Source organism: Pan paniscus, chromosome 11 (genome assembly GCF_029289425.2).
Source record: "Pan paniscus chromosome 11, NHGRI_mPanPan1-v2.0_pri, whole genome shotgun sequence".
In the NCBI taxonomy this organism is placed as follows: Eukaryota; Metazoa; Chordata; class Mammalia; order Primates; family Hominidae; genus Pan; species Pan paniscus.
The window spans coordinates 82,954,121-82,972,683 of NC_073260.2; the positions used below are offsets into that span (position 1 = coordinate 82,954,121).

General features: G+C 37.8%; 1 protein-coding gene across 4 annotated transcripts in view; it reads right to left on the reverse strand.

The window, feature by feature from the left end:
* GKAP1 (G kinase anchoring protein 1) overlaps positions 1–18,563 on the reverse strand; it is a 78,972-nt gene that overhangs the window by 56,554 nt on the left and 3,855 nt on the right. For all 4 annotated transcript variants that reach the window (XM_034967503.2, XM_034967502.2, XM_063593989.1 and 1 more), the window contains 2 exons: positions 10,861–11,119; positions 3,076–3,219 (listed from right to left, as the gene is read on the reverse strand). In XM_034967503.2, the coding sequence (XP_034823394.1) occupies positions 3,076–3,219; positions 10,861–11,076 (360 nt within the window). In that variant the 5' untranslated portion in view covers positions 11,077–11,119. The remainder of the gene's footprint in view (positions 1–3,075; positions 3,220–10,860; positions 11,120–18,563) is intronic.

Genomic DNA, 18,563 nt, shown 5'->3' on the forward strand with positions numbered 1-18,563 from the left:
AGAGCTAGGGTCTCACTATGTTGCCCAGGCCAGTCTCAAACTCCTGGCCTCAAGCAATATTCCTGCCTCAACCTCCCAAAGTGCTGGGATTACAGGCATGAGCCACTGCACTTGGCCTATCAACATAATCTCTAATACCTGTGTCTCTTCTATTTGTTTCAGGGACATTAATTATGCCTCTGTTGGATTTAAATTCAGTGTTCCAATCTATCGTGTCAATTTTATCAGCAAAACTTATCTCAAACTTTCCTTCACACAATTGGCTCAGCTTTCTTTAGTAGATACTCTGGTCCTTCTAATTAAGTTTTTAATCTGCTATGATTTTACTTCCTAAATTTTAAAATTCACCCATCTCACTTTTTTTTGTTTTTTTGAGATGCAGTTTCACTCTTGTTGCCCAGGCTGGAGTGCAATGGCACAATCTTGGCTCACAACCTCTGCCTCCTGGGCTCAAGATATTCTCCTGCCTCAGTCTCCCGAGTACCTGGGATTATAGGCATGCACCATCACGCCTGGCTAATTTTGTATTTTTAGTAGACAGGACTTCTCCACATTGGTCAGGCTGGTCTCGAACTCCCAACCTCAGGTGATCCGCCCACCTAGGCCTCCCAAAGTGCTGGGATTACAGGTGTGAGCCACCGCACCCGGCCCCATCTCAGTTTTAATTCACCCATCTCCCTTTTAATTTCTCTCAGTCACTTTTTCATTTTAGTGCATTATTTTATCTTACTTTCTTATATAACATTACTATCCCCTTGACTTTTACAAAACGTTCTAGCCTCTTGATTTTTATTAAAGTAAAACATAGGTGCTATCTAAAATAAACTTCCATTTCCTGCAGCAAATCTTTTTCGAGGTGTGCTTTCACTCCAGACACTAAGTACAATGTTCTTTTCCTTCATGTAGCAGAAACTTTTCTTCCATTGATACAAGATCAACTGAGATCCAGTGTTTGCTCATAAACAGGCGAACTGAGTGCTTTCCTACTGTCCATCTGGTTAGGTGTTTAATTCTAGCTCTCAGATTGTATGCTAAGGCTTAGTTGATGTAAATTTGCATTATCAATATGGTGATTTAGGAGTAGGAAACTTTGTTCTTAGCATAATTTCTCTTTCGTGTTTGACATAAGCAGCCAAATAACAGCTAAGTTTTCCACGTCCAGCTTTCTGTCTGGCTCAGCCCTCCATCCCTGAAATTTCTTATACTGTGTCAGGAAGAACACCCCCTACATTGTATGCTTTCTGCCTAGTATATAGTCATTGCCTGATCCCTGTAAATGTAGCTACTTTTGAAATCTATTATTACTCTACTAATAATAATAAGATAGATTCCAGATAGTATATTGTCCACCAGTTGCAAGGCTTGCCCTTATCTCTTCCTCACCTCTCAGTGTAATTATCCCAAGATCTACTCTACTTCCACACATTATTTTCTTCCAAGTGAGTCTCCCACATAAGGTTCCAGGTCTTCCTAAGTGACCCATCAGTAGTATACTCAGCAGAAATTCGTCAAAGTTCCTGGGCCTTCAACGGCATCCTTATATAGGATCAGGGCCAAGTCACGCTATTTCCTTTTCATCATTACCTGCTCATTTCAGCAGCAATCAGTGGGAGCAGAAGAAAACGCAATCAGATATCTGTGATCAAGTTCCCATGTTGCATGGAATTTATTTTGGTGCAAATTTGAGTAGTTTTCCTTCATTAGTTCTCCAGTAAACTTTAGGCCACTGGGAGAAATTCTCTCCAGTGACGACACTGGTAAATTCTATTACTGGCTAAACAAGTAGATCATCAAAACATTTATATTTGTAAACAAGAATCGGTCATAATGAATATTTTATAAGAAAAAAAGAATCAACCCCTAGAAACAGTACAAGATGATTTATCCAGTATACCAGTACCTGGAACTGCCATTTGAACAGCACTACTGCATGGCTCTATAGTAATAATTAATGCTCATAATCATGAGCCTGAGGCACTGCAAAATCCTAAAGAAAATGTTATAATTAGCATAGTTTATGTTAAGAGAATAACTCAGTATAGTCTATTTATTTTAAAACTGGTAACCCAAGAATGATAGAAATAGCCACTCTACTAGACCTAACATCTGCTAGAATGATACTCATTCTGAATGCATCAAATGATAGTTTGACAGGCAAATAAATAATTCATCACTTACTATACATATAGCATCTCCTAGAATACATTCCAGGCTTAGTATGTTATTTTCCTGGACTCCACACACAAAAAAGATATGTATTCATCTTAATGAGTTATCTATTTTATTTGGTTGTTAATGACATTTAATAGAGACATAGAAGAACAAAATATCATGTAAACAGGTTAAAGAAACAAACAACAGTAAAGTTTCCCAAAGGATTTCTTTTTTAAGCAAAACTGTCACTGGGTATTATTTGTTTTTTGTTATGAGACAGGGTCTCACTCTGCTGCCCAGGCCGGAGTGCAGTGACAAAATCATGGCTCACTGCAGCCTCGACCTCCTGAGCTCTGGTGATCTTCCCACCTCAGCCACCTGAGTAGCTGGGACCACAAGTGTGCGCCTCCATGCCTGGCTAATTTTTCTATTTTTTTGTAGACAAAGGGTTTTGCTCTGTGGCCCAGGGTGGTCTCAAACTCCTAGGCTCAAGCCATCCACCCGCCTCAGACTCCCAAATTGCTGGGATTACAGGTGTGAGCCACCTGTAGGCTGTACACTCCCAGCCTAGTCACTGTGTATTTTTAACAAGAGATTTCTGCCCTACAAATGTGATTTTCTTACTTGGAATAATTTAATACTGTTCCCCTACCTTCCCTGTCTCTCCCTGATTTATAAAAGGCAGATGATTTTTAAAACCACAAAATAACTGCTTCATATTGTCAAAACTAACATAAACAACAAATGTATCACTTTTGTTTTTCAGTAGATCAAAAACAGAACCTCTTATTAAAAGCAACAAATATGAATTAATCCAATACAAATTGCTTCTCAGAACAGTGGTGACATGAATTCAGAGGCACTGCCATCTGAAAAATCCATAAATTCAATGAAAAAGCAATTTTATTTACTTAGTTGTACCTGCTCATCTCTTTGTCTCCACTCTTGCCAATTTTCTTCTCGTGAATCCTTCTGTACTGGGTTTGACAATGGAAGATCATGTTGAGCGTTACAAACAGCATGGGAGGATTTCTGGGGAATTTTCTTAAAAGCAAGATTCCTGAGCTATAAAACAAACAAAAAATATATTAAATTCAGTTTACCAATCCTGGGATACTAATGATTTAATTAAAAAAAAACCAATGATATTTTTATACTTCTACTCCAACCACTCGTTTTGCTAACTCACACAGCTAAAGTTATTATTTGTGTTTTCTATAATCTTTGTAGAATGTTAATTTTGCCAGCATTTGAGATAATGTTGGTAGATCTATATATAAAATGATTAAGTAAAAAATGTATTATACTCTATTATACCACCATTTTAATCATTCTTCTTTACTAAAAAGAAGTTTATAGGAGTAGAAAACAGTAAAACAAGTGTGCTTTTAAAATGCAAAACACAGCTGGGCTCAGTGGCTCACCCCTCTAATCTTAGCCCATTGGAAGGGTGAAGCAGGTGGACTGCTTGAGCCCAGGAGATTGAGATCAGCCTCAGAAATGTGGCAAAACCCAGTCTTCACAAAAAATACAACAACAACAAAAAAACTAGCCGGGTGTGGTGACACACACCTGTGGTCCCAGCTACCCAGGAGGCTGAGGTGGGAGGATCACCTGAGCCCGGGGGGTTGAGGCTGCAGTGAGCAGTGATCATGTCACTGCACTCCAGCCTGGGCAACAGAGTGAGACCCTGTCTCAAAAATAAAAATAAAATAAAATGCAAAACAATACAGTTCAGAAAGCTTACACATTTAAAAGTTTAAATAGTGAGAGATCGCCTAAGCAACTCTGACAACTACTTTGCTAGTCCTGAAAAATACAGGGCCTAGTCCACAAAGTAACATAATCAACTAAAACAGTATGGGCCAAGCCACTCCCAACAATAAAAATAATCTGAGACAAAGTAGTTGAAACGAGAGAAAAATACTGAGAGGCTGTTATGAACTGAATTTGTTAAATTAAGTTTAGCCAGCAGACACTGAGCATACTGCCTATGAGTTAGCCCTGTTCTGCAAGGAGCAGTTTAAAAAAAAAAAAAGTTTAGCCTAAAGCTGCCTCCTTACGTTTTTTTTTTTTTTGTTTTTTTTTTTTTGGCAGAGTCTCGCTCTGTCGCCAGCTGGAATGCAGTGGCGCAATCTCGCTCACTGTAACCTCCGCCTCCCAGGTTCAAGCAATTCTCCTGCCTCAGCCTCCCAAATAGCTGGGATTACAGTCACATGCCACCACGCCCAGATACTTTTTCTATTTTTAGTACAGATGGGTTTTCACCATGTTGGCCAGGCTGGTCTTGAACTCCTGACCTCAGGTGATCCCGCCCACCTCAGCCTCCCAAAAGTTGTTGGGATTACAGGCGTGAGCCACCGCGCCCGGCCCCCACTGCCTCCTTACATATTTTAAGTTCAACTTGAAAGTTTCTCCATACATAGTGAACTGTAACCTAACAATGTATAAACAAACTATAACCTACTTTTGTACCAATCGCCCAGTTTTAGCCAATCACAGGTGGTCAACTGTCAAACCATGTTCAAATAAGGCAAAGGTGGAGCTGTAACCAGTCCAGCTGTTTCTGTACCTCACTTCCGTTTTCTGTCCACAAATACTATCTGACCAACTGACAGCCCAGGAGTAGCTCTGAATCTATTCTGGTTCTGGGGGCTGCTGAATTGTGAATCGGTCTTTGCACATTTGAAGTGTTCAATTTAATTTGTCTTAAGTTTTTAACAAATTGTATCCTCCCTAAAGATACCTTGAAGCCCTAACCTCCAAGTGTCCCTGAATGTGACCTTATTTGGAAATTGGGTCTTTACAGATGTAATCAAGTTAAGATAAAGTCATGCTGAATTAGGTTGGGCCCTAATCCAATATGACTGGTATCCTTATACAAAGAGGTGAAGACACAGATACACAGAGAATGCCACATAACAACATAGGCAGAGATTGGGGTGAGGACACAGCAAGCCAAAGGAATGCCATGGATTGACAGCTGACACCCAGAAGCTAGAAGAGGCATGGAAAGATTCTACTCAGAGTCTCAGAGAAAGAATGGCCCTTTTGATCTGTGGATTTGAACCTCTACTAGACTCCAGAACTGTGAAAAAATAAATTTCCGTTGTTTTAAGCCACCAAGTTTGTGGTTTTTTTTTTTAAGGCAGCCCTGAGAAACTAATAAAGAGGATTTCAACTGAGGATCAACAATTTTAACTGTTAATATTAGGTTGGTGCAAAGTAATTGTGGTTTTTACCAAATATATTGTTCTGCAAAAGGGAGTAAGATAGAAACACCAATGTAAGTAGCTGGTTTCTGATTTGGAAAGGACATTCAGAAGGAGATGCTGCTGGAAATGAAGCACTGGTAGGTCGGCTACTGTTTGCTTTACAGAAAGTAAAGGCTTATAGAACTGCAAATGGCTGAAGTGGAAAGGGTGGATCCTTCACACTCATTCTGTTTTATATTTTCTTATTCTCTAATATAAACTCCATTATTGCCTTATTTTCTGTTTCCCTCAAATCATCTTAATTCCTAAAAGAAAATAGTGGGCAATCAAAAGTTCTGAAAGATCTGACTTCTGAAAGGTTATCATCCAGTGAGGAAAATATCTTTCCTTTAAAGTTACTGTGTGGATAGCATTTTAAAGAATATTTAGAAAGCAATGGAGATGGAAATGTAATAGAAAAAATAAACTGAAAAGGCTTTTTTCTAAGTCTTGGGACATTACTATGAGAATAAAACACTATTCTTTCATTAAATAATAAAAAGAAAGGTCCTTATATACCCAACGGCTCCTTCTATTAAACAAAACACATACTAGAGTTGTAGCTCAGAATTTCTTTTAAAAACAATGGGCATATTAAATGTTGGTCATATAAGTAAAGCTAAGTATGTCTAGGAAAAAAGGGCCTTCCATACAGTTTTTACTCTAAAGAAAAGAAATGGGCCAGGCGCAGTGGCTCACACCTGCAATCCCAGTACTTTGGGAGGCCGAGGCAGGCGGATCACGAGGTCAGGAGTTCCAGACCAGCCTGGCCAACACTGTGAAACCCCATCTCTACTAAAAATATAAAAATTAGCCAGGTGTGGTGGCACGTGCCTGTAGTCCCAGCTACTCGAGAGGCTGAGGCAGAAGAACTGCTTGAACCTGGGAAGCAGAGGAGGTTGCAGTGAGCTGAGATCACGGCACTAAAACCCAGCTCGGGCAACAGAGGAAGACTCCATCTCAGAAAGAAAAAAAAAAAAAAAAAGACCATCGAATGCATAAAAATGTACATTCAATGCGAGTTACAGAGGGTCAGGAATAGTGTTGCACACCTGTAATCTCAGCACTTTGGGAAGCTGAGGCAGGTGGATCGCTTGAGGCCAGGAGTTTGAGAACAGCCTGGGCAATGTACTGTGACCCTGTCTCTACAAAAAAACAAAATTAGCTGGGTGTGGTGGTGCTTGCCTGTAGTCCTAGCTACTTGGGAGGCTGAGGCAACAGGACTGCTTGAACCCAGGAGTTTGAGGCTACAGTGAGCTATATCATGCCACTGAACTCCAGCCTGGACAAGAGAGAGAGATTCTGTCTTCTCTTCAAAAAAATAAAATAAAAGAGGCCAGCACGGTGGCTCACACCTATAATCCCAGCACTTTGGGAGGCCAAGGTGGGTGGATCACTTGAGCAACATGATGAAACCCTGTCTCTACCAAAAATACAAAAAATTAGCCTGGCGTAGTGGTGTGTGCCTGTGGTCCCAGTTGCTTGGGAGGCTGAGGTGGGAGGATCACTTGAGCCTGGGAGGCAGAGGTTGTAGTGAGCCGAGATCATACTACTGCATTCCAATCTGGGTAACAAGAGTGAGACCCCGTCTCAAAAAAACAAAAACAACTAGTCATATGATTTTTGCCTATAACAGTAAAAAATAGGAAACAACCCAAATGCTTATCATGAGTTCAATTAAATTAAGTATGAAATAACCATGTAATTAAATATTGTAAACTGTGGATTCATTTAAAATAACAGAGATCTGTATTTACCAATATGGAAAACTGCTCATGGTTAATTTTTTTTTAAAAGCCAGTTATAAAACAGTCTATTATATAACCCCATTTTCATTTAAGTATTAGAAGGATATATACATACATGTATATATTCATATAAATTTATATATGTGTACAGAAAACACATACCAAAATATTAATTGGTTATATCTCTGGTTATATCTATAAATGACCTGTTTCTTTTTTTTTTTTTTAATATTGTTTATTTTTTAAATGTTCACAGTAAGAATGCTTAAATCATACTATAGGGCTGCGGAGTTTTTGTTTTTGATACTGATCAAAACTGGCAGCCCTTCAAAAATTAGTCCCATTTAGTAAATTAACCATTTTACATTTTTGAAACATTGAAATTTAATGTTGGCTAATTATTAATTTTATATGCCACTTACGAATTCTTTGTTCATCACTTTTCAAATATTTTTGTTTTGCACTATAGTAAAGATAATTTTTAATTTTTCCCCCAGAGATAAAGCAAGTTTTCAGTTTTGTTTACCATTCTCATTGCTATAGTTCATCAGCATGCCACAAAAGACAGTCAAGAGCTTCTCATTGGCGGGATCTGTTATACTGCAGTGACCTTAAATGGTCAATTACAATCTGTGCACCACCTGCTTGGTCAACTGCACTTCTGCCCTCATGGCTATCGTAACATATGTTTCCTAGAGCCCTGCCCGTTTGAAGCAGCACTTCCTGGTCTTTGCTATTTAGCAGCTGCACCAGTGGTGAATCAATCCAGCATCCACACATGAAATTCGCATAAACTCATTTTTGGCTACTTCTGCTATGATGTTAGCTACTTTGGCTTTGCAGGAAGACTGTGGAGTCAACAGACTTGCAAACAGCTGAAGTATTCCAGTTGCTTGGATTTTTTCACTTGTTTCCGTATCTTCAATCTCCCTTGTTGCTCAAATGTGGCTAGAAGAATTTTAACACTGATTCCTGGTCACCAATCACCCTCTCCAATGTGGGACCAAACCAGTCCATCCCAGCACCAAGTGACAATCAAAACCTAATTACAGGAAGACTGATCATCAATGCCTTCAGAGAAAGATCTTGATCAAAAGGGAGAAAATTAAAGCTGTTGAAATCAAGAGTCACTCGTGTTAAAAACAAAAACAAAAAAATCCTAACAAACAGAGTCAGGAAAGGCCATGAAAATAGGGTTCTCATGAATAAATGCCTGACAAAAACTATCACAAAACATTCTTCAAAAACTACAACCTTACACAAAGGCTGTCACAACCTTACACAAAAAATACTTCTGGAAAGACATCTGCCCAGCAACTGTCTGTCCAACCTCAGACCAGTGTGATCCTTGTAGCCAAGGATAATTATCTCAAAACAATTATGTAATCCTTCTCATTTTTTTCTATTAAAAACCTTTGTTTTCCTGTACTTCCTTAAACATACATAGTTTATCATGGCACATGTATTCCCATGGCAATGCCCTATTCCTAAATATCATTTCTGTTAAGAGAGCCTCTCTCTGTTATTTAGGCTGACCAACAATATGCTTACTGTACTTTAGATTTTTAAAAAAATGTTACAATTTGTATATACCAGTTAGGATATACTGGAAGTAATAGAAACTACTGTACTGTACTCCAGTAGAAGAATTTATCAGCTCAGAGATCACATCATTGTAAAGTCTGGAAGTAGAATGAGCTTCATAAACAGGTTAATCAAGGCTCCTGCTTCATTTCTCTGAGATCTCCTCAACTTTCTCCTCGTCTGTGTGTGGCACTGTCATCAGACTAGCTTGTATCAGAGTAGAAAAACGACTATACTAATTCTAGCTCTTACAGGCACACACCACACAATTCAGAGCAACACAAAAGTCTTTTCTTCCACCTACCCTCCAAAAAAGAAAAAGAGACCAAAATCACCATGGCTCACATGACTAAAACTAATCTGTAGGATTAGTAATGAATCCTGTAACCTAGTGAGTGGAGCTGAGGGTCATCTCACTCTAATCTTATAACTTCCCCAAAGGAGAAGGGTTGTGAAGCAAGAAAAGGAAGGGAAATGGGTGCTGGAGCTGAGGAGGGAAAGAATTTAAGCATTAATAAAGAAAAAATAAATAAATGTAGAAACACAGGGCATAAAAGAAACAGAAGTGATTAAGATCTGTAGTGAAAAAGAAAGCAAATCCAAATAGAATCATGTTGGCTTAAATAAAGCCAAAATGTTTTTAAAGTTTAATGGGAATAAATCACAATTTCCTTTCAAGTATAATCCTAGAAAGAAAAGAAATTCAGCAGTTATCGAATGAGGTTCAAGAAAGGGGTTGAGAATGGGGAAGAAAAAAGGGAGATATTACTGACCAAGTAGAAATTTGATATTAATTACCCAAGGTTAAAAGATGGCCTAACGCTGAAATGACAATGAATAATTTTATGTAACTTTTGGTAGAGGTTTTTGATTTATTGGGGAAGATGGCTAAGATATTGGCTGCGTTAACTATGGAATATTTTGAGGAAATTCAATATTTAAAAAGTGTGTGTTTGGAAGAGGGAAGAATTAAGTTCTATTCTGAGAAATGAATGAAAGAAATATCAAACCAAAGCACTTTAAAAAAAAGTAATATGCAAGACTGTCGGAGAAAACTGTGATTGTTACTGAACAGATGAGACACTTTGAGAAAAGATAAACAATTATTCATTTTTGTTTAAGACATCAGGAGTACTAATAAAGAACCAACTGGTAAACTGCTGATAATTCCATATAATATATCTAGCACTACAACTACACTGAATCATTCTTTTTTTTTTTTTTTTATACTTTTAAGTTTTAGGGTACATGTGCACATTGTGCAGGTTAGTTACATATGTATACATGTGCCATGCTGGGGCGCTGCACCCACTAACTCGTCATCTAGCATTAGGTATATCTCCCAATGCTATCCCTCCCCCCTCCCCCCACCCCACCACAGTCCCCATAGTGTGATATTCCCCTTCCTGTGTCCATGTGATCTCACTGTTCAATTCCCACCTATGAGTGAGAATATGCGGTGTTTGGTTTTTTGTTCTTGCGATAGTTTACTGAGAATGATGGTTTCCAATTTCATCCATGTCCCTACAAAGGACATGAACTCATCATTTTTTATGGCTGCGACCTGTTTCCTTTTAAGACTTTCCTATTTTAAACTTTATGCAATGAACACACAAACTTCCACAGTCAGAAAAAACGTACTTTAAAAATGTTCAGGGTGGGTGTGGTGGCTCACGCCTGTAATCCCAACCCTTTGGGAGGCTGAGGCAAGCAGATTGCTTGAGCCCAGGTGTTCAAGACCAGCCTATGCAACATGGCAAAACTCCATCTCTACAAAAAATGCAAAAATTAGCCAGGCATGGCAGTGTGTGCCTGTGGTCCCAGCTACTTGGGAGGCTAAGGTGTGAGGCTACCTTGAGCCTAGGAGGTTGAGGCTACAGTGAACTGTGATCGTCCCACTGCACTCCAGCCTAGGTGACAGAGTGAGACCCTGTCTCAAAAAAAAAAAGATCATTACATTTGATTTTAAATATACACAAATTCACATCCATTCATTGAAGTAATATTTTCAGAGTACCTGTGGAACAGGTACTATGGATACACAGGGGAACAAGATAGTATCTGTTCTCAGGATGATTACCATCTACTGGGAAAGCAGACAACACAAATAACTGTGTTACCTCATTTGCTTCACTCTGTTGCTGTTCCTTCTTTTTTCTTCTTTTCTCTCTTTTTTTCTCATTTGTAGTTGACTTGCTTCCTAAAGTTTGAGACTTTCCAGTATTTCGACCTTTACCTTTTCCAGGTTCAGAATCAGAGCCACTGCCACTATCCACTTGTAACAGGGCAAAACGAGAAGCGGTGGTGGGAACAGAACTAAGTACTGCTGAGGCCATCGTAAAGATTTTTCTTTTAAAATACTTCTGTCAAGAATAATTTCTGTGGGGAGGCAGAAGAGTAGGCAGATGGGTAAACAAACAGAGTAAAATCTGTTGTAGATTCTAAAACAACCATATGTAGATAAAATAAATTTCTTCTGACACTGGATTTAGTAAATTTGGATTAATACCCACAGCACTATTAGCAATAACATACTTTTATATTTAAGTAAACGATATAACATTTTACAATAGAAAAATGATATGAGATTTCACAGATATAATGTACTCATTTTTCCATGTATACTTTAAAAATTCACAGTCTTCCTCTCTCAATCATTCTGAAATATATACATAGTTACAGAGAATATCCCAAATCAATATGGTTTACAGTGGAAAAGAATATCATTTTTTCATGATACACAAAAAAAAGACCTTTAGTCCAACTACATGTTAACTCCCAACTTCCAATACAAGAAAAAAAGGAGTAAAGACGGAATATCACTCTTATCATATATAAAATACTACCATAGGTTTGATTCTAGAGACTGTGATTTAGAACTGACAGCAAAAATGAAGAGCTTAAATTTTCTCAACCAAAGGAAACTTTTCAAAATGCCTTCCACATTATGCTTAGTTCACTAGTTTCCATGCAAGCATAGGTCAGTGTAGCTTCATTCCATGTGCTGTCAGCTTTTCCACAACCATTTAGACTTAGAAGGGATCTTAAAAGTCCCCTAGTAGTTCCTAATCCAAATCCTTTAGTTATACAGCTAAGGTAAGTGGAGTTTAAGTTGGTTATGTGACTTCCCTTAGTTCTTTCTGGGAAGTTAGCGGCTGAGTCTCCACCTGGACCTAGATTTGTTGAACCTTATTCTGAAAGTCCAAATTAAGAAGCCCTGTAACAACCAGAAGACTAAGTGCTCTTCTAATTAAAAAAGACAAAGACTGTCTTAACAGAATGGCAACTCAGAAATTTGTATTTTGAAATGTTTCAGGTAAAAACTGAATAAAGTATTCAATTTGAAAAAATTAAGATAACACTCCAAGTAGCCAGCACAAAGGTTAACAAAACGTTAACTGACTCCTATGCTTCTCTCCAATTGCATTCCCCCACTGCACCAGCCAGAGATAACAAGTATCCTGATTTTTGTATAACTTACTCCTTTGCTTTTCTTTATAGTTCTATTCTATGCCTTGATTCACAGTGATCATATTTGAATGAACTGCTGTCATTTCCATAATATCCCACTGGTTACATATAGATTTCTTACTATATTCACATTATCACACAGGTCCACCCTATTCATTGCGGGAAAGGGCTATGTAAAGGTGAATACTAAGAAGTAAGGATCATTAAGATCCATTCTGAAAGCTAACCACACATTATCGTTTGTATGTTTTCAGGAGGGAAGAAAAATGAGAAGTATGTATTCAATCTTCCACCTTAAGTAACCAGAAAAATATTTGGAAATCTTTCAAGTTTTTGGTATACAATGAAGAAAAATCACAGTAAGAACTGATGTCTGAAGATGCCATCTAGTCGTCATTAAGTCATAGCATTTTATTACAGTATCATGTTAAGACAAATTGCTAGAAATATGCAAATCAAGATAAAATATCACAATGTACAGAGATGATACCACATTGATAAACCGTGACAGATTTTTGGCTCCAATCTTTCCTACAAGCATGAGAATGAATGCTTCATAAGTTACTACAAACGAGAAAATGTTTCAAAATGGAAAAGAAATTCCAGAAATATTATGGAAAAGATGAATTCTGCTTCAACCTCAACATATCTTATTAAAATAACCTTATAGGCCGGGTGCAGTGGCTCACACCTGTAATCCCAGTACTTTGGGAGGCCGAGGTGGGCAGGTCACTGGAGGCCAGGAGTTCGAAACCAGCCTGGGCAACATAGTGAGACCCTGTCTCTACTAAAAATACAAAAAATTAGCCGGGCATAGTGATGCATGCCTGTAATCCCAGCTACTCCAGAGGCTGAGGCATGAGAATCTCTTGAATCCAGGAAGTAGAGATTGCAGCAAACCGAGGTTGCACGACTGACTCCAGCCTGAGCAACGGAGTCAGACTCTCTCTCAAAAAAAAATAATAATCCTATATAAAATTTTACTTTCTTGAGCACTCAAGGTACAATTATCCTACATAGTTGTTCAACTATCATTAATATTCAATTTTAAATGTTGGGACTATTAATTGCAAGTGGCAGCTGTATTACTGTTCACAAATATTCACTGTCTCTCCCTGAAGAGGAATTATACTATACATCACTTCTCTGTTGAAGGCAGGCATAACCAGGTAACTTACTTTGGCCAGCGAAATATAAACTTTAAAAAGCTTTACAAGTCAGTGTGTGGTTCAACATGTTCTCTTTTCCCTGCTTCTGCGATTGCAGAAGCATATAGTGAGATGGAATTTCTATCAGCCAGATCTAATAAAGTCTGCAACCACAATGAACAAAGCCCCCTTACTAACCTGTGGTGGACATGGTAGCTTGAGCAAGAAAGTAACTTTGCTACTTTCAGCTGCTGAGATTTTCAGATTGCTACTGAAGCCTTATCAAGACTTACATCTTACACAAAAAAATTTCTTCCCATTCTAGGACTGATATGAAAACTGTGAATTTCATATATGGATTATTTGCATGCATTAAATGTTCATAAATGTCTATTCTGAAACATCTCTCCAAGGCTCATAGAAATTTTCTTTCTGTAGCATAAGGCAGAGCTATCTTACCAGGGTATCCTTAGATAAAGTTTCCCTTAGGCCTTGGGGCAGCCAGGAAACCCCTGAAAAAATAAAAGCCTCTGTTCCAGTCACTTCCAGATACAAGAAACCTCATCCGGTGCTCCTCAGTGGGTAGCTCCTGCACATGCTGCTCTGGAGTTATGTCAACTATGAAAAGGGAAGTGCTCCAAGTCCTAGTAATCTACCTCATCAGACAACTGCAGAATGCACTGCTACCCATTATCATAGACAGGCTTGTGAAACTGTTGGAAGATTATGTTCAAGGTGCCTAAACAGCAAGGCACACAGTAGAATAAGCAGCAAGTCAAGAATGGGGGAGCCCAAAATCCAGTGAGCAAGGTTTCCTTAAAGCAACAGCCTTAAATCTCTATATTGATTATATTTTTAACCATTTGCCAGTGACATGCATTTTCAGCAGCATCAAATCTAGCTGCAAGGTGACTGCTCAAACAGTGCATATGCTTTCTGTCACCTAGAGCTTTGTCATTAAACACTTGAAATTAGAAAGGTCAATTGAATTTGAAATCCTGTCATTCACTTATTTATTCATTTGTTTATTTTTGAGACAGGGTCTCGCTCTGTCGCCCAGGCTGGATTGCAGTAACATGATTATGGCTCACTGCAGCCTCGACTTCCTGGGCTAAAATGATTCTCCCAGATCAGCCTCCTGAGTAGCTGGGACTAAAGGTGTGTGTGCCACCATGCCTGGCTAATTTTTTCTATTTTTTTATAGAGATGGGGGTCTCCCTATGTTGCCTAAGCTGGTCTCCAACTCCTGGGCTCAAGTGATCCTACCGCCTTAGCCTCCCAAAGTGCTGGGATTACAGGCATGAGCCACCGCAACTGCCCCAAATCCTTTCATTTTTATCACAAGAAATTTTCTATTACATTTTTGATGAAAAGAGCTGTTAGATTATTTAAAAATAATTCCAACTGTTGTAAATTATTGAATGCTTAGATAAAAATTGTTTGTTTTTATTACTTACTCATACAAATGAAATTTTAATGGATACTCAATTCTAAGAAATCATTATTTAAAAGTCTAGATCAGGAACTGAATATTCTTATTTCATGGATAAACTGATTTTAAAATGAAAAGTTAATGTTCACAGAAGCAAGTACAATTCTCTCATTAGAAACCCTGAAAAGTCTGAAGTTTTATAGAAATTCAACATTTAGTATCTTTCCTATAAATTTATATTATGTTTTACTTATCCTATACTATAACGAAAACGTTTTTCACATTTTTTTCCATCTAGTTCAGTACAGACACCTTTAAATCTCTTTCCAGTTTTGGGAGAATGAGATGCCTCTGGTTCTTTATGTCAGTAATGCAAAAGGCAAATGGCAGGGAGCACCAGCACAAGACCACTGACCTGGAGCCAGAATGCCCATCACACCCAACTTGCTACTTAACGTAAGTACTTGAGCAACCTACTTGATCTCTCTTGAGTTGTTGTAAAGACTGAATAAGTTAATATACATAAAGTACTTAGAACAGTAGCCAGAAGCATTCAATACACTCAAGCATCACTTAATGATGGGGATACGTTGTGAGAAATGCATCATTAGGTGATTTCATCATTGTATGAGTATCACACAGGGTACTTACACAAGCCTAACTGGTACAGCCTACTATCCACCTAGGCTACATGGTATGGCCTATTGCTTCTAGGCTACAAATCTGTACAACCTGTGACTGTACTGGAGGCAACTGTAACACAATGGTAAGTATTTGTATATCTAAAGAAAAGGTACAATAAAAATACCGCTTTATATATGTCCATCATTGACCAAAACAAAACATAGTTATTGCAGCACATGACTATATAAGCATTTATGGGTGTTCTTACTATTATTATTAGACTGAAATGTGCCATGAGGCGCTATGAGGCATAGGAGAATTGGTACAAACTATCTAAAAATTTGACTAAGCATGCCTGACTCCATTGAAAAGTGTTTTGAAACTTTATCAACATCTGGCCCCTATACAAGCTAAGGCTTTAATCTTTGAAATAAAAAAGTTTTTAGGCATTGAGTAGTAGGTGAGTGGTCAGCCACTGAAAAGAGTCAAAGACCTAAAGATTACACATAACATACTACGGAAGGAAAATACCTATCTACCAGAAACCCAAGAGTCACAGTTGAGACTATATCTTAAATAGTGGGCATACAATAGATACTAAACGTTTCTTGAATGAATGAAAAGAAGTAACAAAACAAACACAAAGCAAACAGAAAGTATTATGACAAATACTGTTAATCAAGAAAAGAACCAATGACAAACATTCAAAAGACAAAATTATTTTTCTGGTAAAGCAGCTACCTGTGCTATGTCACATCAGCAACCTATGTGTTAACATGTCTGAAAGGGTACTTCTGTCAGAAGGTTACTTCTGAAAAGCTAAAATGGAAAGGGGGAAAAGCCCCTTTAATGACCCCTTGTTTGATCAGGGTAAAGTGCAAAAAGAGTAAGACAGTGGCAGCCACTTCCCATTATATTAGACTTTACATAACAGTAAATATTAAAGACAAAAAATAGCACTACTTAATCTGCAGCTAAGAGGATAGGAGATGAAACAACTGGAAGGGTTCAATCATCTGTGCTATGCTATACTTAAAAAAAAAACAGCCAACATATCAACACATCATCTACTGCAACAGCCTTGACAGAAATCTACATACTATGTCAAAAGGTACAATGACCAGTACTTCAGAAGTAGAAGAGAAGGAAATGTAATTTTAAATGAAAGAAGGGAATAAAACTTAATATGAAAATAATCCCCAATTTGTAAATATGTCTATTATTCATACACATACCAAAATGAAGAAAGAAATGCATGGGATTACTCACTATGCTTATTTTCCTTTCTATAGTTTTTACTATTTCCCCAAATATTCTACAATGACTATATAAATACATATATACACATATATATATACACATACATACACACACATATATATACATATATACACATATATACACACATATATACACATATATATACACACACATATATATATACACACACATATATATACACACACATATATATATACACACATATATATATGTATTTTTTTTTTTGACAGGGTCTTACTCGCACACCAAGGCTGGAACAGTGGTGTGATCACGGCTCACTGCAGCCTCAACTTCCTGATCTCAGGTGATTCTCCCACCTCGGCCTCCAGAGTAGCTGGGACTACAGGCACGTGACACCATGCCTGGCTAATTTTTTGCAGAGACAGGGTTTTGCCATGTTGCCCAGGCTGGTCTTGAACCCCTAGGCTCAAGCAATCCTCCTACCTCAGCCTCCCAAAGTGCTGGGATTAGAGGAATGAGCCACCATGCCCGGCTCTACAATGATATTAGTTCTAAAAAAAAAAAAAAACCTCAAAAAGAAAAAATGGTTATCTATACTCAAGTTGAAAAAGTTAAGCATAATGTAATCAATACAATATTGATTTTTTTGCCCTGTGTCAAAATTTAGAAAGGGCAACTACAGGTCAGAATTGACAATGAGACGCCTTTGGCCATTCACATCAGTGACAGACAAGTCAAATGACAGAGAGCAACTATCGAAGACTAATATGTTGCATACTTTTAAGAGAACACTACCCTCATTAACTAATTTTTCAGAATTTTCAAAAAGATAGTCATGTTATGCAATCCAGGAATTCCTCTGTAACTTTTTTTTTAATCTTGATAAGAAGAAACAAATAGGGAGACTAGGAAAACATTAGGCTTTTAAAAGATACTATACTTCAGGTCATGGCTAGGGTTAGTATTCCTTCAGTCTTGTGTCCTAAACTTCTGCATCTCCACATACAGTCACATCTAAGAGATGTTAGGATAAATAGATTCAAACACAGCTCTTCTCCCTCCCTCTCTATACTTTTTCTCCTTCAAATACACTTGGTCTTTAAAATTTAGATGCTTCTATGCTTAGACATTTATATACACAAAATATAATTAAGCCATACAATGCAAATGAAAATACAATGGACTGCCAATTAAGTTACATAAATTAGTCTATGAATATGGTGGCTAATACTGTATATTAAACATTTACATATTATTAAAATACTACACAAATCAGGTTTTTGGTGCAGAAATCTAATGATTATTATATTTATATTTTTCCCCTCCTCCCTTTGAGTTCCTTTTAAAAATAATTTCAAGGATATCTGGGCTCAGTGGTGTACACCTGTAATTACAGCAACTTGGGAGACTGAAGCAGGAGATCACTTAAGTCCAGGAGTTTGGGACCAGCCCAGGCAACATAGCAAAACCGTATCTCATAAAATAAATGATAAAACTAATTTCAAGGATAATGTATAGTTGAAGGAAGACAAAATAAATTCACAAGATAATTTTAAAAACAGAAATGTTTCAGGGCAAAATGTGAAATAAACACACATTCTCAATATGCAGGCAGTTCACCATAAATAAATATATCTTCTACTATCTTCCATAATGTAATGACTACCACTAGTAAAAACTATTAATTTATACTTAAGATGGCAGCAGGCCACACATGGTGGTTCACACCTGTAATCCTGGTACTTTGGAAGGGCTGAGGTGGGCAGATTGCTTGAGTCCAGGAGTTCAAGATCAGCCAGGGAAACATGGCAAAACCCCTTCTCTACAAAATGTACAACAGTTAGCAGGCATAGTGGTGCATGACTGTGGTCCCAGCTACTTGGGAGGCTAAGGTGGTAGGATCACC